We start from the raw sequence: 26,726 nt of genomic DNA on the forward strand, positions 1-26,726 counted from the left end.
CTCCTACTTTCTGCTCATTTAAAAGAGCGCTCAAAACCCATTTTTTCAAACTTGCCTACCCGTCTTCTTCTGTCAATTGAAACTACCACTACACACCACCACTACATATTTCCCATCCTATTGTGTGTGAAATTCCCTCACCTACTAGATTGTAAGGTCTTCGGGGCAGGGTCCTCTCCTCCTGTATCACTGTCTGTATTTGTCTGTCATTTGCATTCCCTATTTATTGTACAGCGCTGCGTAATATGTTGGCACTATATAAATCCTGTTTAACAATAATAATGCTGCCTGGACTGACCTATTGCCTCTGCTTTGTGTTACTTCCTGGGTACCTTGTGTATGAGCTTGGCTTTATATTCTGGGTTTGCCTTTGTAGAACCTTGTAGTGGTTTATCTGTGGGCTCCTCGTGCTCTGCCAGCCCTTCCCCACATACCATACCTTGCGCACAGAAGTCCTTGGGGCAATCGTGTGCTGGGAGACACAACCAGTTTCCTGAGACTGAGCAGGGGCTTGCTATAAGTGATGAGTGAGAGATGGTGCTGGACCAGGGCCTTACAATAAGCATTCAGCATTGACATTTTACAAATTAACAATAATAAAGTTTCGATGAAGGTGATGTGGCAAAATACAGCCTTTGGCTGTGCAATTGTGCAAGGCATCATTAAAATCCGCTAACAATGATGCACATTACCCCTACTACTATTACCCCCGTTCCCCCAGCAGTCACAAAAAATGGGGGAATGGAGGGTGAAGCTCCAGGTAAAGACTGAGTTGAAGGCTGCTCGTTTCACTTTCCCTTGCCAACCATTCCCACACTTGTACACCAGTGGTCATTAGGGAGAGATGGGAGTGTAGTGGGTAAAGAAGTACAGTGCTTGTGATGAATAACCACAGAAAGGTGGGGGGGACATAGGTAGGAAGTAGGTAATGCATTTTAACATCGTCTTATCAGATTATAACTCAACTGCTACCCTCTGGGGTGAAGCCCCTTTCCCCTCTTAATCCAGTAGAAAAAAAATAAAAATGTCTTTTATACAAGAACTTTTGTTAATGAAGTTGTAAAGCTTTTATTATGTTTTTATTGGATTAGGACCCAGATGAGGGTGCACCGAAGACTAATTTTTCATAGGGTTTTCTGAAACCTAAGGACAGTCCTAATAACACTTTTTTTTGCTTGTTTTTCATATCCGTGGCATGAAATGGTCAGGACTTGCTGGGCCTATGTCATCCCCAGATGTCAGAACTTTTGCCAAGACTGCGGTTCAGTCACATTATATTAGGACACTCATAAAGGATAAATTGATTAAACTGCTGCTTGTGCCTCTCCCAGTCAGACTTCTGCTTTTACAATTTAAATACAAGCTGATTTTGCGATCAGCAAAATGCTCCCATCAGGAGATTATATTCACACTTCACAATCTGATTAACTGGTGACTCAACCCCGGTCTGCTGGCAGGAGAAACCTCACTCCAGATCTCGCCAGTAATGCCTACAGATGAGGAGACAGCCACATAATACGGCTGTCACTGGAGCTGTCATTAGGATGAACCTGTCAGCACATCTTTGTCTCCCATTATTTGCAGCTCTCCTGATATCCAATTGGTATGTTTCATTTTGGAGTTATACATTAGGCATAGTATTTTTTGAAATGTTGGCACCAATTACATTTATAGATAACACATGCCTAAACTGAAATATTACTTTTTAACACCAACAAAATTTGGCTGCATGGTGAAAGTTTGAAAACAGTTTACCAATCCACACTTGCAACATTCTAAAAGCAGGAACAAAAATGTTATATGATCCTTTTTACCAACCCTTAGCTAAGGTTGCTGAATTATTATTTCATCTTTATTTTTGGTTTGTGTGTAACACACTTCCTGTCCTAAGGGGCAACACTTACATACCATGCTGTGTCTCCATAAATTAGAGGAGGTGTTCTGTACCCCACATAAGGAGCAGAGAAACAATATAACTGAAAGAGTGCAGTACATGCTGAGAGCACAGGAAGTTATCAGCTGACAAGGTTTCCGGCAGAAATTATTAGGCTACTATAACATATATTTAATTGCCCTATTTACCAGAGCAAAAGGGAGCAAACAAGAGAAGTTCATTGTCACATTTCAACCTTAACCTAACCCACAACTCTCAATATGGACCTATGCAGTGCTCACGTAAGGCCAATCCATGGGTTCTTTTTATTTTATGCATACAAAAAATAATATACTATTTGCCTTCTCTCTATTACACCATCATAGACTAAGTAGTACGTTTAGTGTTTACTACAATTTGCCAAATTCATAGCTTACTTACAGAGCTATGGACTATCCATGCCTCAGTTCTGATTGGTCTAGTGTTGTCACATGGAATACACTAATAAGCTAAAGTATTACCATTGCAATTAAGCATGATGATCATTAAAATGGCCCCCATTAAGGGATGGCATATATTATGCAGTAAGTAAACAGTAAATTCTTTAAGGTAATATGTTAGGAGCAGGTAATACTGGAAAGGACTTTATATATATATATATATATATATATATATATATATATTTACAGCTGTGCTGCATATTGGCTTTGTATGGCAGGGGAGGGGAGCAGATCATTTCCTACTGCAGTTGATTAATACTTACTGGTCTCCTTCCTGCCGTGAAAATAAAAGCAGAACAATGATGAACTCATCTCTCACTTTCTTCTTGCCTTCTTTTAGCATAATACTAGCACTGCAGAGCAACAATTTGGCTTCTTGTGTCGCTCATCCCTTCCCCAATCTGAACTCTGCTGTACAGAGATTGCAAGATGGAGATGGATTTCAAGTCAAAATCAGATACTGTAAAGTGTTGACATGCATGTTTACTGGCACAGTGGCTGGGGTGACTGAATGGCTAGCCATAGTGGTTGACAAGCACATGCTTGGTTCAAACTGGTCAAAGAGAAAAGTGACCGGCAGACACTGAGAGCAGCATCTGACAAGGCAGTATCTACCATGTCAGTACCTGTCAATCGTCTATTTAAAAACTGCCTGAGAACGCTGATATTCATTTCACTGATGACAGTCAACTGCCCTGTAATTGCAGGCTCATTGTGTACATGTGAACCAAGGCTTCCTAGACTGGCATTTTGTTTTATGAAGGATTCAGTTAAGGTTATGCTGGAAGAAACTAGACAGGGCAAAAATATCACCCACTGCCCTCCTACTCACTGGCTTCCCAGGCCACTTGTACATGACAAACAGCCGAAATGGCCCAGCTCCCAGTAATTTTATTTAATAATAAAAGCTATTTGACATTAAGTTAATGCTTTTTCCACAAAACATACTATTTTTCCAGCGGGTTAACCATATTTTTATCATCACATGAATATTTACTGTGGGTTAAGCAAGATTTGATTCTGTCCTATCAGAAATTATATTAAAAACAGAAAAGAAACTTTCCCACAGAACTTAAACGCACATCCTACGACAAGCTCCTTGTATCTTTCCTTAATTTGTCCACATGTGAACTTTTTCCAAGATAACAGAAGAAAGCCATGCCAAATACATTTTCTGCACGGTCTGTGGGACTGCGGACCTAGAATAACATCTAGAGCAGGCGGCTGTCTTCAGGACTACATGCAGCATATGCACCAGATCATTTTCACCTCCATGTTTATTTTTTATTTGACTGCATCTCTGACCTCTAAATGCAGGAAAAATGATCAAGCAGGATATTATCTGTGCATGCCCACCCAACAACAGTTTTTATCTATGATCCGTTAATCCATAGGAAACCAAGCCAACTCCTATTACATGTATGGCCTCTCACTAACTAAAGGTGTGTACACCTGACATTTGCAAAAATGTCATGTGAATATTCATGTCAGTTATCCAATCATGTGAAAGGCATCTGCACACAATTCATTGTAAACAGCAATCCAATATGATTAGACATTTGAAGTATTCATTTTTTGAATGAAGATTCTCAATTCAGTAAAGCTATGTTTAGACAGACAGTTTTTAGTAATACACCTGGAGTTCAGCACTGTCAACCATTCTTCAACTGCTCCAAAGCCCTGATTATCATGGGAGCAAATGGAATTGGTTGAAATACCTTTTTGCCCAAAACCACTTCCATAGACATTCAGCCTCTTCAGCAAATTCTCGCAAACACCTTTTTAAAAACGCTATTGAACATTTCCAGATATCTGGTGGTTGTGAATGAGCATGCAGGGGTAGTTAAAAGCTTGAACTTAATCAGCCCATATATGTCATTCTGTAAATGCTTTCTAGAGCTAGGATAGAAAAGACTGAAGCGGCCAGATGCTTTGCAGGGGCCAAGATAAAAGATCTTTGCAAATGAGCAGAAATGTGAAATAGATCAATCATATGTTAAAGGATTAGTGCACCCAATTGTTGGTATTGATTACTGAACAGTGAAATTGCCTGGAATCTATTATTTTATATCTGTGCATCCGTTTCCCACCTCCAGCCAACTTAGTCATATTTTGCTGTATTCATTGCTTATATGCAAACTGAAATACCACAACCTGCCATGAACAGCTTTCTAAAAAAATTCTATCTGCTTGGCATGCTGATATCTTGATTTTAATACTTTTAAGAGTCACTGATGTGGGACAAATTTGCAGATACTAAAGTCAGAATAAACATACAATATTTATTGATGTGTACTTTGCTAGAGGCTTTGTTCCATGTTTAGGTTCACTAAAAATACAGCCGGGCACATTGCTAGGGATTTGGTCTTGGTCAAAACTGACTGGACATAGCTTTTAGCCATTTAAGGCTGGGTCTACAAGGAGGTTTTATAAAACGCATGTAATTGTTCCTATTGCATTTATATGTGTTTTTATGCACTTTTATTGGCGTTTTAGAGCTTGCCTTTAAAATATTGGGTGCTCAAAAACACTTTTTATGTATTTATTTATCTGTGTTTTACCATGTTTTTGGGTGTTTTCCAGCGTTTTAATTTTTTAAACGTTGCAAGCAACATTTAAAATAAATGTCATAAACGTGCTTCAAAGAAACGTCCTGGTGTAAATTTACCCATTGTAATGCATGGACTTTAAAAGCCTCAGGTTAAATGCTGGGGAAACAATCCATGTAGACTGAGCCTTAAAGTATTTTACTTGCTATCCATATTGCAAAATTCCCAAATACACTTGCTGCAGGATTCTAGCTCTCTATACAGAAGGGCTTGTTAAGGCTTAATTATTATTTTAGGGCTTATATCAATGAGTCAACAAGAAAATTCCTTGGTTCCAACAATCAGATCCAAACCTATCTTGAATTTTGACTCTTATGAGCAATAGAATATTGTCTGTTCAATTGGATTTTGGACCATCCCAAGTAGTAGAAGTAGCACATCTCAGACGAGCCAAAACATATTTTCAATTAACAATCAAGAAATGCAGGATTTTTTAGGTGCTTAACACGCTGATGCAATTACATAAAGTTATCACATTTGTACTGTTTCCAAAAGACACAACATATGCGCATAAATCAAAACACTCCATCTAGTTTTATGGGCAATACATCAAATGTAGACAATAAAAAGTTACACAGATTAAATTGCAGAGGCAGAATTTCTGCATTTTGGTTGCAGTAATGCAAAATAAATATTTCTAAATACCCAACTGCAGACTATTTGCTGTCTCCCATATATAGAATACCTTTTCAAGTGTCAGCACTAAAATTCCCTCTCAGGCTCCAATAAAATTTAAATCTGCATTAATAAGTCATACACTGAATACATGGTGAGAGAGAATGGTATACTCCACATGTACACTGTTCTGGAATCAAGCAGCAGAGGGTTACAAATAACTCAGAATCAGACATTATAGAGTAAAGTTTTGTGCATTGGAACACTAGGGTGCATGTATTTTGAATGGTTCCTCTATGCACTAAGCCAACAGTGCTCCAACGTACATGGGCTACAGTGCACCACAACACAATAGGATGAATCATGGTGTGTTGACCAGAGAGAAATGGTAAATGCTAGTTTTCCTGATATTTTGTTGCATTGCCAGCCCTTCCAATAAACCGGGTTGCTTTAATGTAATGCACCAAAACACCAACATCTGATAGAGTCTTTAAAATGTTGGGGTACAGAGATCTTACACAGGTTAATGTTTATTTTTAAAGTTGTTTTTGAATCAGTACAATAATAATACTTGGTGATCACTTTCAGGTGTTCCTTGTTTTGAAGGACTGTCTCTCTAACAAACTTAAATCCCTATGCCCATTATTTTGGCCTGATATACAGGCCTCTGCTAAAAGAATGTACTTTTGAACTACCAAAACATGTTCTACATTAAACATTTGCTTGGTTTAACCAAATATTTTTCCCAGATTTAATATTCTTTGTCTATAAGCATGGCAGAGGTGTATTCTTTGCCCACATACTTCTACAAAATGTCCCCTTTTCTTATATGATAAAGTTGGGAGCTATGTAATCAGGCCATAAAAATCCTTGTTTAGATATTTTCTGTTTTTTTTTTTTTTTTGGTGAAAACAAGTATTTCATGGCAGAAATGGTAGCTGTTTATAGTACAGGGTGCTTTAGCAAACTAAAGTAATTCCGTAAGGGTTTGGATTAGAATGCACATTTATCTAGATTGAGATGGCATTGAGACACTTGAAAATGACGTTTTGAGCATGAAACATGATCGGGAGTTCTACGGTGAATGCCATTAGAACGGCTGACATGCAGAACATAACTGACCCCTTTCTGAGTCAGGGACTGTGATTGTTCAGCTTTCTCATGGGAACCTGCACCAATGTCCTCGATCAAATGAGGATTCAGCTTGTCACACAGCAGAGCTATGTCAGCCTCTGTTCCAAAACATGAAACTAATCACCAGCAGGATTTAAAGCAGGGGGAAATAAAACAAAAATCACTCTTTCAGATCACTTATTTATTTTAGATCATTATTAGGAGTACCATCAGTACCATCCAGAACCTACTCCTACGCAAAATAACCAATTGGTTGCCTTTAGTTTATTGTATAGTACAATAGTAATATAGTTTGTTCATTAACAGGACAGAAAATGTATGTTTTTTTTCAGGTTGGGACATCTCATTGTGGCAAAAGGTAAACATATTCAACTTGCCAGTTTCCTAAATATATATATATATATATATATATATATACACACATACATAATCACAGTGGATCTGCCTTTAAGCCTAATTGGACCCACTGTATTTATTGCTGTAATGCATCAGGACTGGATATGTATTCTTTGCCCACATACTTTGTACTAAAAAATGCCCCCTTTTCTCGTCTCAGATAAGTGGGAGCTATTATTATTATTATTATTATTATTAATAAACAGGATTTATATAGCGCCAACATATTACGCAGCACTGTACATTAAATAGGGAGCTATGTAATCATGCCATGAAAGACCTTGTTTAGGCATTTCCTGTTATAAGATGACTACTATCTCTGAAGTGGACTTCATTCTCTCCTTATCACACTCGTATCTGGCTACAAGCTGCCATGCCGACACACACTGCACGGGTTTGCCCCACTCTTGCAATTTCTCCAATACCTTTATAGAAAATAAAAAAGTCAGTTCTGAGCAATAAATTGCAGCTGAGGCTAGTGCAAGGTTAGCGTCTGGTCCATTAGCTCTTTCAAACGCTTTGTGTCCTTAGATGAAAGGTTATGATTATGATAAAAGTGTACCTGTAGTCAAAAAAAATGTTAAAACACTCTAAAGCAGACAGAATTCTTGCATTGTTTATGCTTGTCTTAGGTGAAAATCTAGCTTTAGTAGAATAACTGTTTTGCACGTCAATTACTGGGGGTCTGTAGATTTAGAATGATATCATAAATTATGACTAAAATATTGTACAATTTTCGCTCATTCTATATGTTTCAATAAATTAAAATAGTTCAAAATATTTGTTAATCTAGAAGTACTCTCATATACACTAGACCCACTTGAAAGCCCCATAGCGGACAGTCCAGGTCTTTAAAATGGAAGAAAAGGTATGCAATTCACATTTCATTCACAAAACTGCTTTGGTTGGATGGGCCCTCTGTATTTAATGACAGGAGATGAGACTGTATCTTCATTTAATCAATGTCAAGATGGGAGTTTATGACTGTACTGTAACTATTACACTCTGTTTCTAATTAGATGCATGAAAATTAATTTTGAGTGAGCTATGCTGATTATAGCTAACTGGGACATTGACATGAAAATAAATTTTGAAATTAAGATTATATCAGAAGAATTACAGAAATTAGTTAACTGTTAAAATTTTAGGTTAGCATTGCCATCAATCAAAGCATAAATGGTAGGCAGTAATATTCAGCTCTGCTTTAGTTTGGATGCATACAGGCTGTTCAAGTTATTTTCAGATGTGATTACAGTGTTGTATATGGAGATAAAATTTAAAAACTCCTATACTGACCTTCAAGTTGACCTGGTATGAGATAATTCTTTTCAGGTTAAGAAGTATTTCTGGCCAGACTTTAAAAGCTGCACTGCAAAAGTGCACAGAGCACAGTGATTTCTGATCTGTGTCTTACTTGGGATTAATGGTGGTTTACAATCTGTGTCCTATTAAGAAGATTTCCCATCACTTCCTGTCATGTCCAGGCAATAGAAGTTAGGGGTTAATTCTTAAATGCAAAGGAAATCCCTACTTAGACATTCATCACAGAGAACAAGTGTCCCCATTGGAAGACTTTCCCTTTATTCCATTTCTAATGACAACCTAAACTTTTAGATCTACTCTTACTTTCATTTCCCATAATCAAGACAATTAGAGAGAATAAATCTCCCAAATAGGGACACAGACAGCCATTAAAACCAGACAGTGATTCTAATCCCTCACTATTCTACCCAAACCTAAAGTTATCTAAATCTTTAGTTATACATCAAATTATATATATATATATGTGTGTGTGTGTGTGTGTGTATATATATATATGTGTGTGTGTGTGTGTGTGTATATATATATATGTGTGTGTGTGTGTGTGTGTATATATATATATATATAAAAAAATAATTAGTTTTTTCCTTTTTTCCAGGATGACCAATGATACAGTCCACTGTGCACATAAAACAAATTAGTCCTAGTTAGAAATGTTTTTACCCATGATTTGCCAAACTTTTACTTAAAACTTACAAAGAGTAATTGTAATTCAGTAAAAGATCACCTACAGGTAGACCAATAGTCATACTGGTGACTGGTAGTCTTTACAGTCATACTGCATCTACTTCTCTTTTGGGCATAGTTTTAAGGGTTAAGATCCTCTTTAATGGTTTTACAGACAATCTGTATAGTTACAATAAATCAAATTCTAGGTGGCCTTGTTACACAAACTGCTAGACCCATACACAAACCAACCACTATGTTTTCAAAACTGGCAAATAGAGATTTCATCTACATCACAACCACTTTTTCTGCTGTCATGGCATGACCTAAAATCTCAGTTGCTTCCTAAGAGACAGCTGTATATTGACAGGAACTTGCAATAAATGTTAACATTTCTATATAATATATATAGAAAAATGTGAAAATAGTGCTTTTCCAGTCAACATAAAAGCAATTTACACCTGATTACTTTCTAAGTTTGTTCATCCGAAATGATGGGAAAATTGTAAAATACCAATATTTCTCATGTACTTTATTTCCAGTATGTACAAAGGGAAGTACGATGGCTCAGAGGTAGCACTCTTTCCTTTGCAGCACTAGGTCCCAGGTTCGAATCTCGGCCAGGACATTATCTGCATGGAGTTTGCAGGTTCTCTCCGCGTCTGTGTGGGTTTTCTCCGGGTATTCTGGTTTCCTCTCACATTCCAAAAAACATGCAGTAAGGTTAATTGGCTTCCCCTTAAAATTGACCTTAGACTACAAATAATGACATATGACTATGGTAAGGACATTAGATTGTGAGCTCCTTTGAGGGACAGTTAGTTAACATGATGATGATATATAAACAATCCCTAAATTCATTGTCTATACTTTTTATCTTTATGGCAAATGAAAATTAAACTGGACTCCCAGCCATACTTTACGAATGCTTTTTTACACTTAAAATCATCCAATGGGGATGCATGTTCTTGGGACCTTTACTATAAGAATTTTGTTCACTTTAAGGGCAGTTGCTACCCTGCTTTGTCTTTAAGACAGAAAGTGAACAGAAGAAGATAAATAGCCTAGCAAGGGTTTGAACACTTCATTACTCTTAATATAAAATAGGGGCTATGCATTCATTTTATTTATAATAATACAGGTTTACAATGATCATTTCATCCTGTATTTACCCATCTCAAATTCAACAAGTACACCACACCATCAACAGGAGAGTAAGTGTTGTGTTTGCATTCACAGAATCATTTTTATGCAACACAGTAATCCTAAACTGATATATAAAGCTCTTATTAGAGACCACTGCCAACTCTCAGATGTCATCACCTTTTCTTGAGCTCTCATCTTCACCTAGTTAAAGGGTAGCGGCTACAAGTCTCAATGATGTTTCCTAACAGCTTTCGAAAGCCAAAAACATGATATTCCAGACAGGAAAGTAAGAAACACATCTCTATATCTTAGTAAATAGAAGCAGTCTATGCCAAGTCCACTTAGTAGCTAATGGAAAGGAGAGGTTTGAGAGGCTAGAAAAGCAAATTTGGGATGAATTTGTAAAAGTGCTGTTAATGATTACCTTTTCGTTACAATCTGCTGCAAGCCATGATATACTAAAGATGTTCATAAACTCAACTATATTTTACTATCCATCGCAAATACTATTCAGTCTCCATGAAGCTGAATTTAAAAAGATGGGAATCTTCACACAAAGGATTTTGTTTATATTCACTAAAATGATCCAATCATAAAAGAATATTTCGCAAGTCATCATTTACTTGCTCCTGTAACTGGTTTGAGTTCTGAAACTCCAATGATGGAGAATATGAGACACATGCATCAATTGGCTGCCTGCTTTAGTATCCAGTATGTGCCTCGACAGGTCATTGATCATGGCTCAGACCAGGAAGGAACAGGAGGAAGTAGCAAACTGCTGGTACACAGAGGGAGCCACTGCAGGTGAGTATGTAGAGGTTACCATGAAAAAAGTGCCATTGAAGAGACATTGACATAAGGTGAAGGGGTTAACAGCCTTCCAAACCTTCCCATCATGAACCATTGTGCTAAGAAAATTTTTTGAAATTTCTAAAGATTCAGTCATAATAGGGTCTCCTATTCCATATAACTAGAAAAGATATGTCTGTGCTTTAGGTGTTCTATCTTAAAGACTGAGACTTTTTCTAATCTTTCCCCAGGGGGTTCATGTCTGCTACTTGACTCATGCCTGAACTTTTTTTGACCTTTAAAGGAACACTGTTACTGCCACAAAAAAAAGTTGTTACCTGTAAAAGAACAGGTAATAAACTTGCCTCTCCAGCAACCCATCTCTTATTCCCCTAAAGGAGTTAGTGGTTACCACCACAGTGCTGTGTGGACATGGTATTGCCAACAAAGTTGTGGAGGGAAAGGGACATGTCCTAAGTTTCTTTTTTTTAATTTTATTTAGAGCTTGTAGTTTTATATTGTTTTTCATTCATTAAAATTCCATCTAGACTATGTCCATTCAAACTACTTGTCACCTTGTTATATAGTCATAAATAGCAGGATTACCATATAACAAAACTATTTAAGAGGTGGGACTCGGAGACACAAAAATGGTTGTGATAAAGCAAAAACAAAATACAAAAAAGTGCAACACCTTTTTTTTTTTTTTAAAAAAGAGTGCAGTACCGCCCCCTAATTCTAGAGATTGATTGGGAGCGCAAAGCCGCCCGGGATACCTACGTCAGGCATCCCAGGAGGCTCCTGGGTGGTCCTTCTGCACATGCCCGAGCATCTCGGGCATGCGCAGAAGAAGCCTTTTTTGTGGCGCATGCACAGTGAGATTGTTTTTTTTAATCCTTTGTCACCCGATCTAGATATTTTTTTTTAATCCTTTGTCACCCGATCTAGCGCCTGGGTCAGGTAACATAGGATGAAGAGGCGAAGGTGACGGATGCCAGAGCGCCGGCTCTGGGACGGATGCCGGGACGACAGGGGACCTGATGCAAGACACCTCCGGATCGAAAAGACAGCCCTACAGGATTAAAGGTAAGAGTGTTTTTTTTTTTTTTTTGCACTTTTGGGTTTAGTTCCTCTTTAATTATATATGTCATTTTTTATTTTATTTTTTTATATGTCAATATTTTTTCCACTTTAATCAGGCATTCCTTGGTCCTCTTTCTTTTTTCTGCATGTTGCCTAAACACCTCCTTCTTCAGGCTTGAAGTACCTGAAAACATATTAAACTAATAACTAAACTAATCTGCAGCACGGAAGAAAAATATTGGCTTACGATCCAGATTCTTCCACTCTCATTCTGACATCTGCTGTGCAAGGGATTATGGGAGGATGATACAAAGATAAATGTAGGCATTTACAATGGAAGCATTTTATTAAAAAGCTAACAAATATATTTAATTTGTAACACATTTACTTGCTAGAAAATATGATATTTGCCTGAAGTTCTACTATAGCTTGGTAAGCATGCAGTAGAACAGATTTAATGATGTCATTCATGTTTCCTGGAAAGTGATCACTCTGTGTCAGAGTGATTAGAAGGGGATACATTGACACAGAGTGATTAGAAGGCGATACATTGACACAGAGTGATTTTTTAGTATTTTGTTCAGAATCTTTTTTTCTAGGTTTTTCTCCTTTAAAATTGGGTGCGTCTTATAGGCCGGAGCGTCTTATAGGCCGAAAAATACGGTACCTGAAACCATATTAAACTAATAACTAAACTAATCTGCAGCACGGAAGAACAATATTGGCTTACGATCCAGATTCTTCCACTCTCATTCTGACATCTGCTGTGCAAGGGATTATGGGAGGATGATACAAAGATCAATGTAGGCATTTACAATGGAAGCATTTTTATTAAAAAGCTAACAAATATATTTAATTTGTAACACATTTACTTGATGTTCTGCTAGAAAATATGATATTTGCCTGAAGTTCTACTATAGCTTGGTAAGCATGCAGTAGAACAGATTTAATGATGTCATTCATGTTTCCTGGAAAGCTAAAGATTTTCCAGGTCCAATACATTACAACAAAAGGACGGTTACAGATTTCGTGCTGCACTGAAAGTCTTTTTCTAATGCCCTATTCTTCAGGTCACACCTAGAGCTATTGTGCGTCAGTGGGGGGGCGTAACCAACAAGGGTGCAACATAAAATAAAAAAGCTTTTTAATCTACACAAGCATGGCAAACCTTGTTCATGAAATTTGACTATCTTCAACAATATTAGCTGATATGTAACACTTCGGGTGTACCGGATGTAGCATAAATAAATACGTAATAATCTAAAAATAGCATCAAGGTCTAAAGTGTAATTATCTCTTAAATTTAAAAATATTTTATATGTGTGTGTGTGTGTGTGTGTGTGTGTGTGTAAATATATATATATATATGTATGTATATATATATATATCCAGTTCAAAAGTGTTCCATCTCTTTTGGGCTAGGAAATGACATCTGGAAAAATTGTTTATAAAAAAATCAATTTTTGTGGTTACTTAGCTACTATCTTCTGGCACATGTTGTCACTTTGGGCTTGATTTATTAAAGCTCTCCAAGGCTGGAGAGAATACACTTTCATCAGGGAAGCTGGGTGATCCAGCAAACCTTGAGAGGATCTGGTCCAGTATTAAAAACATTTGCTACCAAATAGCAAATAACTTTGAAGAAATCCATTCCAGGTTTGATGGATCACCCATTGTGTATCCTCTCCAGTCTTGAAGAGGTTTAATAAATCAGGCCCTTTATGTCAAGATTTCCCAGGTTGCAGGCTGTTTCATCAAAAATCTTGTTCATTTTTAAAGCTAGACTCCAGTACTTCAAAAAAAAACTTTTGTATTTAAAAAAATGAATAGATATAGCTTTAATGCTACTGCTGTAATGACCGGAATTTAACTTAAATCTCAGAACTGCATGAACAGAAATAAATTTGACAGGTTAAACAGCTCTCATATAAGTATTTCAGCCTATTGTCTGCAGTCCTCTTGTAAACCTGTGACCCCAGAATTACATGACAAGTACTAACTCCCTTGTCACCATCATACCCCTTGTCACCATCATACCCCAGATCTTTGCTGCTCCAAAATGCCAAAATTATTTTTCTGCTTGGCTGAACTTTGGCCATTATTCTGCCCTATAAAACAAAAATATTTTTTCCTGGCTATACTTAGGTCACCATACTGTCCCAAGAAGCCTAAAGTATCTTTCTTCTGTTCTGTATACATTTAAGCTAAACCTTCCCCCTGTGAGATTACCTTCTCTCCTCCTAGTCTGATGTAAGAAAAAGAGCACATTTGCATGTCTTTGTAAACAATCTTGCTCCTATTAATACAGCTGCAATATGTGATACACATCTGCAAGCTTTTAACAACTTCTCAGAGCTCATTAGCATAGCTGGAGTGATCCAAACCCAAGCTGATTTGTTCTAATGGCAGTAACTGACAGTGACTTTGGGAGTCTGGTATATTCATAAAACTCAGAAAACCCAATTCAAGCAGATGTTATTAATTGCTTCACTTGCTACTATATATTGTTAATTAAAAATTATAGCTTGCATTCTGGATTCCATTGCTTTACAGCATAATCCACTAATCTTCTCTTCCTTCAGAAATGTGTCACACGGTTTACACTGACCACTAATGGGTATTGCTGATCAGCACCACGGTCAGAGAGCATATATGTTCTTATTGAAGAGGTTAGGTCAGCTGCCATTATATTCTTTGTTTAATATAAAAACAGCTTATAGTAAAACTAAAACAATTACCGTCCAGCAGAGTGCCACCCTCCTACTTCAGGGAACATTCACTTTCTGGAACTCAGTGTGAGTGCAGTAATTGATTTTCCTCCAGGAGATTTTTAGTGAATGTCACTTTTGCTTCTTTACAAATATGTTCCTTGGAGACCAAGCTTAAAAGATCACCTTTTTAATGGACAACATGGTATCCTGGAAGCCTAAACTAATCGGCTGCCACTTGCATGTTCCCACATATATTATTATGGGGGCGTAATATTAACGCTGCTTGTTTGTACTCAAAGTAAATAGATAAAGTATGTTTAGTTTTGTTGCATCGGATCACCAAATCTTTGGCAGAGTGGATACTTTCCCCCCCCCCCCCCCATGCTGTTAAATCTTTGCTGTAATCTTTGAGGATACTTGAGATGTAATTACTTCACAGTAGGTTAGGGATGGCTTATTTTGAAGTTCTTTTGATGAATATTAAGAATATATAAATAATTTATCTTCTATTGTCTTGGCGTAGGTGCACATTGTACAGAAGCAGTATAATTTTTATTTTTTTTTCCCTTTAAAGCTGGTCCAGTGCAATAACCCTTTAAAGATTTTACAATTTACACTTGAGGCTTCCCCATATTTTTATATCTGGAAAGTTGAGCACTGTTATACAGTATAGTATATTGATTTAGTTTATACAACTGTCCATAGGTGGTTCGAAGAGAGATATGAGACAAAAGTATCACAGTTCCGAAATTTTTAAACTTTGTGTTGCCATGCTCTTCCCCTCCAATTAGTCTGCTCTCTTGGCACTGGCCTACATGTGCCATTATGCTAATGTGTATGTGGGGCCATCGTGTATGAAAATGAAAGAAAATCCACGTGTTAATTGTCAACCAGTGAGGACGCCTGCTCTAGTGACAAATCTTTATACAAAAAAGCAAATAAACTAAAAGAGCTTTTACACATTCTCTTCTCTGGTAAAAAACATACACTTTATGTATGGTCCTGGGCCTAATGGTAAAAATAATTCCAGCCTCAGATATTTGCAAGCTTTATGTAGCAGCCATATAGCATCAGGGACAGAAAGCCCCTTTAAAAGTGCTTACATTTTTTTAACTGGCTCTCGTGTTTTATAGCATTTTTTCAGCTCATGTTTCCTGACTTTTAATGTGTTTGAAGGGTTGAATAGGGAAGGTTGATTTGAATAGTGCAGATATTATGGTAAAGGGTTACCGCAGACACTTGAGGTTTAACGTTTGATTTCACTGTGGTCAATTTCAATTGAACTCAAGTGAATTGTGAATTGTAAACTATAACAAGGATTTGTTTAAACTTCTCTTAGTCGGCTTACAAAATGGATGAAAAAGTATGCTTTATGTGCTTTTAGACTTGGCAAAAATAGCAAGCTGTTCTTTAACAAAGTATATAAACAGTGTAGACAAGTACATTGCAATAAAATATATGCCAGGCATTGCTCTTTTACCTTTTCTGTCTCCTATGGCCAGAACATCTAAGTGGAATTCAGTCACCATGTTTGCAGTACTTATTAAAGAATTAAATGTCTGTGGGATTGTTGCAAGTACTGGACTGTATGAAGATGTAGTGTGCTTTATAGAGTACAATGAAATTGCTGCCCTAAAATCCCATTATGAAGCCTTTGCTTTACACCTTTCCCCAGCACTAATGGAAACCAATGTAAGACCTCATTAGCTGCATTAAGTTTAGTCTCAATCTTAAATTTTGTCAAAGCCCAGTTTTAGTGAGAGTTTTCATAAAACAACCTATTGTAATACCTTCAGTTATGGTCATTGTAGGACAAGGGTTAAGGTATAGGTAAATATTTAGCCCCTGCATCAATTCTAAAAGATAAGTTTGACTGGTGACCCTGAATGGAGTCAATTTACAATTCAGACAACAATCAGTGTGGGATTTACAGTTGGTTATAGCATCATAGCATCTGACAGAGGAAATTCTTCCAGCACCAACTTCCTTCGAACTGCTAAGAGCCACAATGAAATCTGGTGCTGGTAAATGTAAAAGAGATTCTTTACATTAAACCATGTCCTTTAGGAACACCCACTTTTCAACATAGCCATCAAACAATGAGCACCATGGTATGCTTTCACTGACCCACAACAAAAAATCCCTACCAATAAAATTAGTTGGTTAGGTTTTTCCCCTGAGCCAAGGGTTTTTAATCTTGTCCTGGTGGGGATATGGAGCATCGGGCTGCCATAAATGTAATGCTGCAGTTGAGTTCTGGTTCTGACCAAGCATTGTCTTTCATTTATTGATCTACTATATAATTATTAATTTATATAAAACTAAAACCTTTCCCTTTCCCATGCGATTTAAAAAAAAATTCAAATGCACATTCACAGCTTTTTAAAATTAAATCCTTCTTTCTCCAAAATGCACATTCTAAGCAGGCACAACACAGTTGTTTCTGATATTCATATTGTTTTGGTAAGATTCAGTTGGTAAGCTCCAATTTTTATCGTTTCTTCAAACAAAGTTGTCTTGAATGTACAGGCTGTGATTGACAGCCCATTGATTCTTTCCCTTTGTTAAATTAGAGGCAGAATAGTGGTACTTTATGGATAAATTATTGAGCCTACAATAATTGGAATGATAGAACACTCCAAATTTAGGTGATCATTGGAACCGTAGCCAAGGGGAAATTATGTCTCACTTCTTGTTTTGTCTCTGGGAAGCAAATAGAAATCTACCCAATGGGAAAAATTGAAAAAATCTACCCAGAAAAAAAATTCTTGACATGGGGGTTTGAGAAATTTCTACTCATATTCATGATAAAAAAAATGTTTTAGATGATATTTAACTTTCACTGGATGTAATGAATTATGCAAGCAGTAGGAATGCCAGATTTGTAAGGCAAGTAGATTTTCATTTGCCCTATGCAACACTTTCAACTTAATCAGTTTGATAGAACATTGGGTGGATAATGTATGCAATTGGCAGGCATGGGAAAAAATCAGAGAAGTGTTTCTAAGTTGTTTTTAGTCTATTTGAAATTCCAGTGATAGTTGAATGTCTTAAAAACTTCAAACTTGCAAAACTTCTGGGTAGGTATGTCACTATTCTGGCTATCTAACAGGACAGGTATATGCAAATCACAAGATTGCTAAACAGAAAAATCAACAAAACAGTTTATTTCTCTGAACATTATATTCAGACTTTGTCTTTGGCACCACATTGCTATGTTTTTTTGTCCAGTTTTAGCCAATTTACGCAGATGCAGCTCTGAACTCCCATGTGAGGACCCAATTAACCTTTCAAATGCAAATGCAATTACTAATCATTTTAGGTAGTGATCAGTGATAGGGCATTGTAGCAAAATCATTGTCTGTGAAAGGCACAAAAAAATAAATGCATTCCACATGAAATACTTAAAAGTATTTCCTTCTACCACTCCCAGTGGTGAAAAAGAATATTTAAAGACTAAGGCAAACATTATGACTAACTCCACAGAATAGTAAAATAGAATGCTTTTAACAACTATGTCGGTGCCTATTAAAGGGTACAGGGTACAGCAAGCAATATCACTATAGCAACAAGCAATTGTGATCATCATAACAAGTATTGTAAAACTGTGAAGTAGATGGTCCAAATTCACACATTGCACACAGAAGTGCACTTAATAGCTAAGTCTTGGGTACCGCTAACAAACAAGAGCCTTTCTTTTGGATTTACTCCAACCTTTACAACATAAATGTAGGGATAGTTTTACTTCCACCCCTTAGGGCATTCTCTTGTAGACAATAGAGTCATAAATTAATTTCAACTTTTTGGAATTCCTAACAGCACATCTGTTAATTTGACTTCCTACCTCAAAATTGTAATCCCCAGAGGAACAAGCATAGGTACTACTGATAGAGGCTACAACTGTATTGCAAATACAATAAAACTTGATAACATACAAGTCATTCCAGGACCATTATAAGACTTTTTATAGAACGCATGTTGTAAGGTGTAGCGTTAACCAAGGTTATTGGTAGCCTAATATTGGAACATTTCAGAGTTTTATATGGAACCATGTCACAGGGCTCTGATGCTGGTGACAACTCACTAGCTGCAGGCTTGCCAAAATGTTCAGTGAAAACACTCACCTAATTGCATATGACAGTTTGGCTGCAGGTAGATCATAAAGACATGGGCTGATAAAATCTCTGCAAAAGGCAAGTTGTCAGCAAGACAGCAAAGCCTTACTCCAGAGGTCCCCAACCCCCGGGCCGCGAACTGGTGCCGCAGGTAGTGGAAGCACCAGTGGCCCTCCTTACACTGCTCTACAGCTAGTGACAGTGTGATGACAAGAGGCAGATTTGCTGAGAATGGCAGAGTGATATATGTAAGGCTTACACTGCTCTGCCATTCTCAGTAGCTCTGCCACCTGTCAGCACACCAGCTCTCTTACACTGTTCTGCTACTCCCAGCTAGTGTGCTAACAGGAGGCAGAGCTGCTGAAAATGGCAGTGTAATTGTTGCAACATTCGTTCCCCCAAAAAAACTCTGTGCCATGGCAAAATTTTATTTATTTATTATATTACTATAATTTATTTTATTACTGGGCCATGCTGTCAGGTTGGTGACCACTGCTCCACATGACAAGTGAGTGACACATGCAAGAAGGTGAGCATTTGACTGGTGTGTGCATAGCAGGTTTGCCACTGGATAGTCTTACAAACACCTTGCTTTGGGGTGGGCCACAAAGTGAAGTAAGCAGGAACTGCTTTGGAGAGTTCAACCTCCTGGGCGGTTCATTTCTGTCTGGATTTATATATCTAAAAGCAGTACATTGTCTTTCATGAAAATTCGTTTTACAGTATAATATAATAGTATGAGTATAATAAAGTTTGAAACACAAAATCATGACAACAATGTAATATTACATAAATTTTATTATACTCATACTATTTTATACTGTAAAATACATTTTCATGAAAGACAATGTACCATTTTTAGACGTATAAATCCAGTGTATTGCATTCAATACAGTTATTTTATATTGAATGCAATACAAAATAGCGACAGCTGCACACACAAACGTCACCGGGAACTCCTGGAAAACGTCAGCGCACTCGCCAGGGGAAAAGATCGACGAAGAGGACGCGGCTCCGAGTGTGGATCGGGGTTACCGCTTTCAGCTGTTTTTTTTTACCCTAAGCCACACCCGGGCTTACCACTCGGGTGCCTTGCTGTCCAGTGAGTAAATAGGGCAGAAATAAGGTCCTAGGTAGCTTTGCCTCTATTTCCTTAATTGAACATTAAAAAGAAGTAGACACAAAGAAACTGTCCCAAGTGCATTATCTATATTAAAATGGCCCAGCCCATCACACACCTACTGCCTTCATTTGTATATTACCTTATGAAATGAAAGACAGGTGCACAGCTTCGACTAGTTGTGCTATCCCCCTTTGGTAACTGCAGGAACATTAATGTTGTGTCTGCCTTCTTCCCCTGACATCCTCTGGCCCTAGGTTCCTGCCTAGTTTGTTTATGTTTCCGCTCTAGTTCAGTGATCAGTAACCATGCAGGTAACTTGTGACTTTACCAACTTATTGGCTAACAAAGCTGAAGTTATGACTATTACTATCAAAAGGCTAGCATTTTCAGGCAAAGTGTTAACTTCATATTTCCCTCAATTCAGGTTTCTATTAAAGAGCCTTAAGGTAAGATAGAGGTTTAAAGTATGGTATGCAGGAATTACAAAATAAAATGAAGGTTCCAGCTAACTGGAAGATAATATGACAGCCCATGTATGTACAACAACATAAGGATGAATTAATGTCAAAAAAAGCCAAGTGGACAGTACCCAGCCATGACATACAAGTATAGATACAAAGACCCTGCCTACAGTAAATGATAATACATGATCAAACAATAGCTGATTAAACAGATTGTCATTAGCAGGCAGCCCTTATATATGGGCAGAGCTAAAGCCAGTATCCCATTTTTATGTCCTAAAGTGTTAAGATGACTTTTACTAAAAACCAATTGGTATTTTGTATGAAACTTTTGATTCTGTACAGCCTTGTTTTGCCACAGATTAATCTAGAAACCATCAACATGTTATGTAAGACAAATGTAAGGCTTTATAAAGGCTAATCTTTGGGCAAACAAGATACATGTTCCAACTACTAGCAATGAAAAGAAGACTAAATGTTGACTTTAAACCAAGGTTAATCAAAATTCGAAGTATGTCCTTGTGCCTTGTTAAGCCATCCTATATCACAATAGAAACCTCTTGCCTTCCAACATCAGTCATGGCTTTTAAAGGTTGGACTTACACCTTTTCTTGCACATTTTTACATGTGTTTTTAGTGGGCCCCATAAAAACTAAATCTAGAAGAGGACCATGCACGCCAATGTATTGCATAGATGTAAATTACCATCATTTAAAACAATAGCTAACTTGTGTGTGAATGGGCCAAAGTAGAGACATTTGGTCAAAAAGGAAGCTGACTGGCAACAACAATGCTTTCATTACCCTGGATATGCAAACTGGTATACATCAAATAAACACACTCTGTGAAGACAGTGGGAGTCTGTTTTTTCAGATTTTCTTATATTCCATCTTTATAAGTTCTAAACTTATCTTATCTAAAATGGCAAGCAAATCTTTATATCAAAAATGACACATCAAAGATATACTAATGCCCTCAAGATTAGACAGTAGAGGAGTATAAACCATTACATGAAGGGACAAAGTCACAACTGCCTACTTGTACCTTGTTGCAGGTTTTGAACCCACAACAAAGAGGAAATCACCCAGCATCTCTCAATATCTTTCTGGTTAAAATTTGGTTTAAATTTTAGTGAAATTTTCACCACATTACCCACATTCCTTAAGTTAATTTTCTCTTGCAGAGTGAACAGCAAAAATCAACTCAGTAAATCAGCCCCAATGCAACAACAGAACACCTGTTCACAAAATTGCCAGTATCAACCTTTACCAGTTGGTATTAGAGATTGATTTACCAAAGGAATATAGGATTATTAATTTAGCAAAATGAATTTTGCCTTAGCAAGGGATATTTTACATAACTTAGTGAATGTGGTAAAAGCTCTGCTGCTTTTTTTTTATTTCTTTACACATGATTGGATATTCTTTGTTACTTCTTTTGTTATTTTTACCTAAGCTAAGTAAAAAATCCTTTGCAAGATGATAATTACCTTTGCTAAGTGATCAGCCTCAACTCCCTTAATAAATCAACCCCACCATGTTGTAAAGGGGACTGGTTGCTTTTTAAAGGGGAATCCGATAAAGTTAACCCTGGAAAGAGTTTTTATGCCAAATACATGGCCACTCCCCTGCTACTACTGTCATCTGCCACCAGACAACATTTCTACCCCTTGATTAGGTGATTAAAGTCTTACAAGTGTGGGGGACAATCAATTTCACACATAACTTTATTTAAAGTTAACCAAAATTTCTTGTTTTAAGAAAAGAAAAATCACATTCTTACAACATACCACGTAAAAAAATTGGAAATGTCACTTCAAACCAAAATTCAATTCCAAATTTTACTACTCTAAAAATAAACACATGACATGATTTCCACACACTGCAAAGTGCTAGTGACTACACTGAACTATCCAGTACAATCCTATTAGCGGAGAATTACTAAATGGGATTCCAGCACAGTGTATGTCCACAGCCTTAAGTTATTTCACTAGGAAAATAGGAATAGAAAAAAAAGCAACAGGCCAAGTCATCATATGGAACCCTGACGTTCAAGTTACCGATTGCAAAAACACTTACATTTCATTTAATGGTTTTTCAAGCCAGCAAGGTAATTAGTTGAAATCATTCATCGTTATTACACTCCTAGCTTCCTTTTAGCACTTAGTCATAATAACCATCTATTATGCCCGTGCATGTAGAAACAACTGTACCATCACTCAAATTTATGATTGTGCATGCCAAAGATTTCACACTTCCAGTATTTTCGTTATAAACTTACCATGTTATCTTGCAGTCACAATTGTTACATTTATCACTAAACACTAGTGACATTGGTTACACAACCATTCAGCATAAACTGCTTCTAGACATGGAACATCTAACAGTGGCTTGGCCCTTGAGCAACCAAACTATAATACACTTTATTTGTATGCCACTTTAACTGCTGCCCGAATGGCAAACCTTAACTACCAGTTTAACAAACCAATACAGCAGTGAATACATCTTAAAAAAATTGACTCTTTTACTATTAGCAGAAAAAAAATGTAAATTTTTCTGTAATAATATTTAGGTGAAAAGCTTTCTTTTAAAAAAAAAAAAAAAATTGAAAAAAAAAATCCTGCAATAAAACAGCCTGACATGTCCCCAAGAAACAGGACGTTATTTTTGGATACTACACTCTATTAAGTAACAGTTTATGCCTGTGGAAATGGTATGTTCAGAATTAGTATGCCCTGGAGATTATTGCAATAGTAAATAACCCTAACACTGCACTCCACAGGAACACTTACAGTATCCAGCACATGTGGAACTGTGTGTTTGAAAAAAAATATACAAACAATGGTGGCAAATATTTAGCTAAGCTGGAAGCTTAAGTGTATTACCTGAGAAGAAAAACAGGGAAAGAAACAACATTTTAACTGCTTTAGGGCTAAAATTTGCCTCTGGGGTGTACTAGTTCTACATTCCTCATGTGATTGAAAAAAAAATAGTTTTTTTTTTCTCTTTTAAATATATTTTTCTTACCAACTTCTATTTAACATAAGAATTTGTTCTCCTAGTCTTAGCATTGACATCCATTGCAACAATATAACAAACATTTTGGACCATCTACATTTTAAATTTTTAATTATTATTTTAACTTTTCAAAATTCGAATTTAAACTATGAATACAATATATTAATTGAAGGTTATAAAGTTCCTAAGACCTCCCAGTTCTTGCCTTTTCTCTAGCCTACACATTGCCTTCCAGATCATAGGTATTTTGTCTTACCGTGGCGGTTGGATTAACCATGGCATCTGCGTCAGTCTGTGAAGAAACATTAAGTTGTAGATTTCTGGAAGTCTATTCATTCAGAGTTAAGAAAAAAAAAAGTTGGGTTTTCCTAGCTTTGTAGGAAGATTTCTGAGTTGCTCTATGGGTGAGGAGTCTTAAAACTCTGAGTCTTGTGAACATAATCTGCTCGATTATACCAAACCAGCCCAGCCAGATGGCTTGGTGCTCTGCAAAGTAACCCTTTCCCTGCTGACTGCTTGTGTGATACTATATCACATATTCACATGGTTTTACATCATTAACACCTGGTAAGATTTAATATTTTAATAAAAAGGTGTTGCTTGTCTCAAGGACAAAAAAAAAAAATAATTTGAAATTTAAATTTTGCAAAGGTGATTTTTTTTTCTGAACAATTTTGAATAATCTAAGGTAAATATTAATTTCTTGTTGTACCAGCTAATATGGTCTGTTTTCATACATTTTAAGTTTAGAATCATTTAATTGGGATTATAGATCGGGAAAAAAAAATGTTCCAGACCTGTTTTGTGAGAATAAATATTGGGGTAACCCAGGTAGGATTTTGGTTTTGTACTTTATAATTGAGGGAGAGAGACAAAATAGGTATACAGACCTACTCTCTTAACCTGCTCCAATTCTAAATCGCTCAATATGTTTTATTATAATATTTAATATTTGAAAAATAAAAAAGAAGCAAGAGTTATCAACACATTTTTCCCAATAAAAAAGCTAAAAGACATAAAAGAAAACATTCATGATTTTATACAGGAAATCTCCTTATGGGTGTGTGGCAAAAAAATGTGTAATTGTAAATTATGACAAAATTGCAACCAGTATTTTATGCCACCTTTTCCTCAATGAGGCATGCACAAAATTTTACACAGGTTACTTAGATTCCACCAACAAAAAGCCCTTATCTCGAAAAGCATCAGAGTACTCTAAAGAAACTACCATGCGTGTCAAAATATACATGTGTTAGTATCAGTTGAATAGCATTGATGACATGTATATTCTTGCATTTGTTAAGTGGACCTTCAAATACCTTTTAGAGACCGAAAGAATTAGGTTACAATGAAATTAGGATCAGTTCCTTCTATTCCACTTTCCCCAAACTCCTTTTGTTCCTCTGTATCTCCATCTCCAGTTTCCCCCTTATTTTTTTATTTGCATCTTCAAATATCTTTTGCCATTTTGACCCTACCTGTTTCCTCTTTTCAGGAAATCCTAAACCCTCTTCTGGGTCTAGGTTTTGTAGTAGGGTAAGTTTCACTTTGAATCAGAAGAGCTCTCCCAATCAGATGAAGAAAACAAAACAGCTTGAAAAAAATCTTCTCTATACAAATTGCCCTTGTCTGATCATCCCTCGCTGGTAGACCAATTATCACCAATGGAGGCTCGCAGTCAGATAGAGAAGAGGTATCGAACACAAGCTCCTTGGCGTAAATTCGTTCAGAAAGCGACTTCTCAGTAGCTAGCAAAGTCAATGGTCTGAGCATTTTTCTGAGTCCTCAAAAGTTGAAAGAACAAATTGCGAACAGGGCAAAGATTTTCCAGCGTAGTGAGATTGACTCCTCAACATGAGTCCTAACAACCGATCAGGGAGTTTAAACAAGCCAAGTCAAACTTGCTGCTGTGAGAGAGGTGCCTGGCAAGTCTCAGATTATGTTTTCCCACTGGAATACACCACTCCCTGGGTTGTGAGTGACAGACTAAGCCATCCAATGCTGAGTTTGTAGTGAGAAATGACTACAGCCAAGTAAAAAGATCACAAGTCACCAAGCGTTGGTGGCAATCAGAAGGGTTAAAGCAGGCAGAGATAAGACAGAGCTATGAGCCTCTTTCATATCACCAAGCGTTTTAAAATTCTGGCTAAGAAAAGCAGTATACACAGCTCAAAGCTATTTCAGCTTTCTCCAGAGAGAAAAAGGGACCAGAAGAGGCATGCTATTGCATTAGGATTGTTAAGAGATGGAGGGTGGGGGGATCATTCATGAGCATAAGTGTGTCCGTGTGTCTGAGCAAGGGGAACAAGTACGTGTGTACTGTACACATTTGCATGCAAACAACACGCCTTGTAATTTGAGATCTGACAGCTTTATCTTGCCAAATATGTGTGGAGAAAAAAAAGGCAAGAAAATGTCTAAAGCAGAACAGAGGACCCATTTCAACACAAAACATGTTTTGCATTTTTTAATTTATTTTCAGAGTTATTTATCTTTGATCATATAAAAAGCATATGTTATCTCTTTAGAAATGATTCTGGATTTTATTATTTGGTTTTAAGGAACATAGATTTTCATTTAAAATCTGTTGCAGTAGAATAGTAACTAAAAAAGTGAACAAGATTTAAAAAAAATAAATAAATAAATAAATAAATAATTTTTGCAGATAAAGTATAACATCATTTTGCATGTGATTAACTACAAGATTGATAGGCTGGGGAGAGGCAGCTAAGACGTGTTATAATCCAGATCCGATTGAGCTTGGCCTTTCCTTGGGAATTAACTTTGTTATATTTTTAGGCACCCAGGGCTAACAGTGTCAATAAACGTAGAACACATAGTGCGTGGACTGAAATAATCAAATATAACTATGTTTAATTTTTTCCTGGAAAGGAAATGCTGAAAAAAAACTTCTGTGCCTCAATTCACATATTTGTTAAACAATGCAGAAATTGGTTGTATGTTATGTGTTTGGGTTTGCGCAGTTTAATTAACTGGAATTGAAAGAAAAACTACCAGCATTCAGTATATTCGTGTTAAGACTTTGGCTTTAGCAACAGTGCCACTCTGTGGCTGCAAATAAAAAAGTTAGAAAGGAAATACTATAGAAAAAGTCCTGCAGAAAGCAAAATGTGTTTGTTTTCCTTCAATGAATAAAAACTGGAAATG

At 36.7% G+C, this 26,726-nt stretch overlaps 1 protein-coding gene across 8 annotated transcripts in view; it reads right to left on the reverse strand.

Annotated features, from left to right (window-relative positions):
• The window catches only part of NTF3 (neurotrophin 3), a 49,289-nt gene extending 23,490 nt beyond the window's left edge, over nt 1–25,799 (reverse strand). For 2 of the 8 annotated variants that reach the window (XM_072400337.1, XM_072400333.1), the window contains exon 1: nt 25,037–25,798. Coding sequence is in view for 2 of the 8 variants with exons in the window: in XM_072400331.1 (XP_072256432.1) it covers nt 23,815–23,835 (21 nt within the window). In the remaining 6 variants the exon portion in view is untranslated. The other 6 variants (XM_072400331.1, XM_072400338.1, XM_072400336.1 and 3 more) reach the window with 6 other exon arrangements.
• Nucleotides 25,800–26,726: the final 927 nt, after the last annotated feature.

The sequence above is a fragment of the Pyxicephalus adspersus genome, chromosome 2, assembly GCF_032062135.1.
Source record: "Pyxicephalus adspersus chromosome 2, UCB_Pads_2.0, whole genome shotgun sequence".
In the NCBI taxonomy this organism is placed as follows: domain Eukaryota; kingdom Metazoa; phylum Chordata; class Amphibia; order Anura; family Pyxicephalidae; genus Pyxicephalus; species Pyxicephalus adspersus.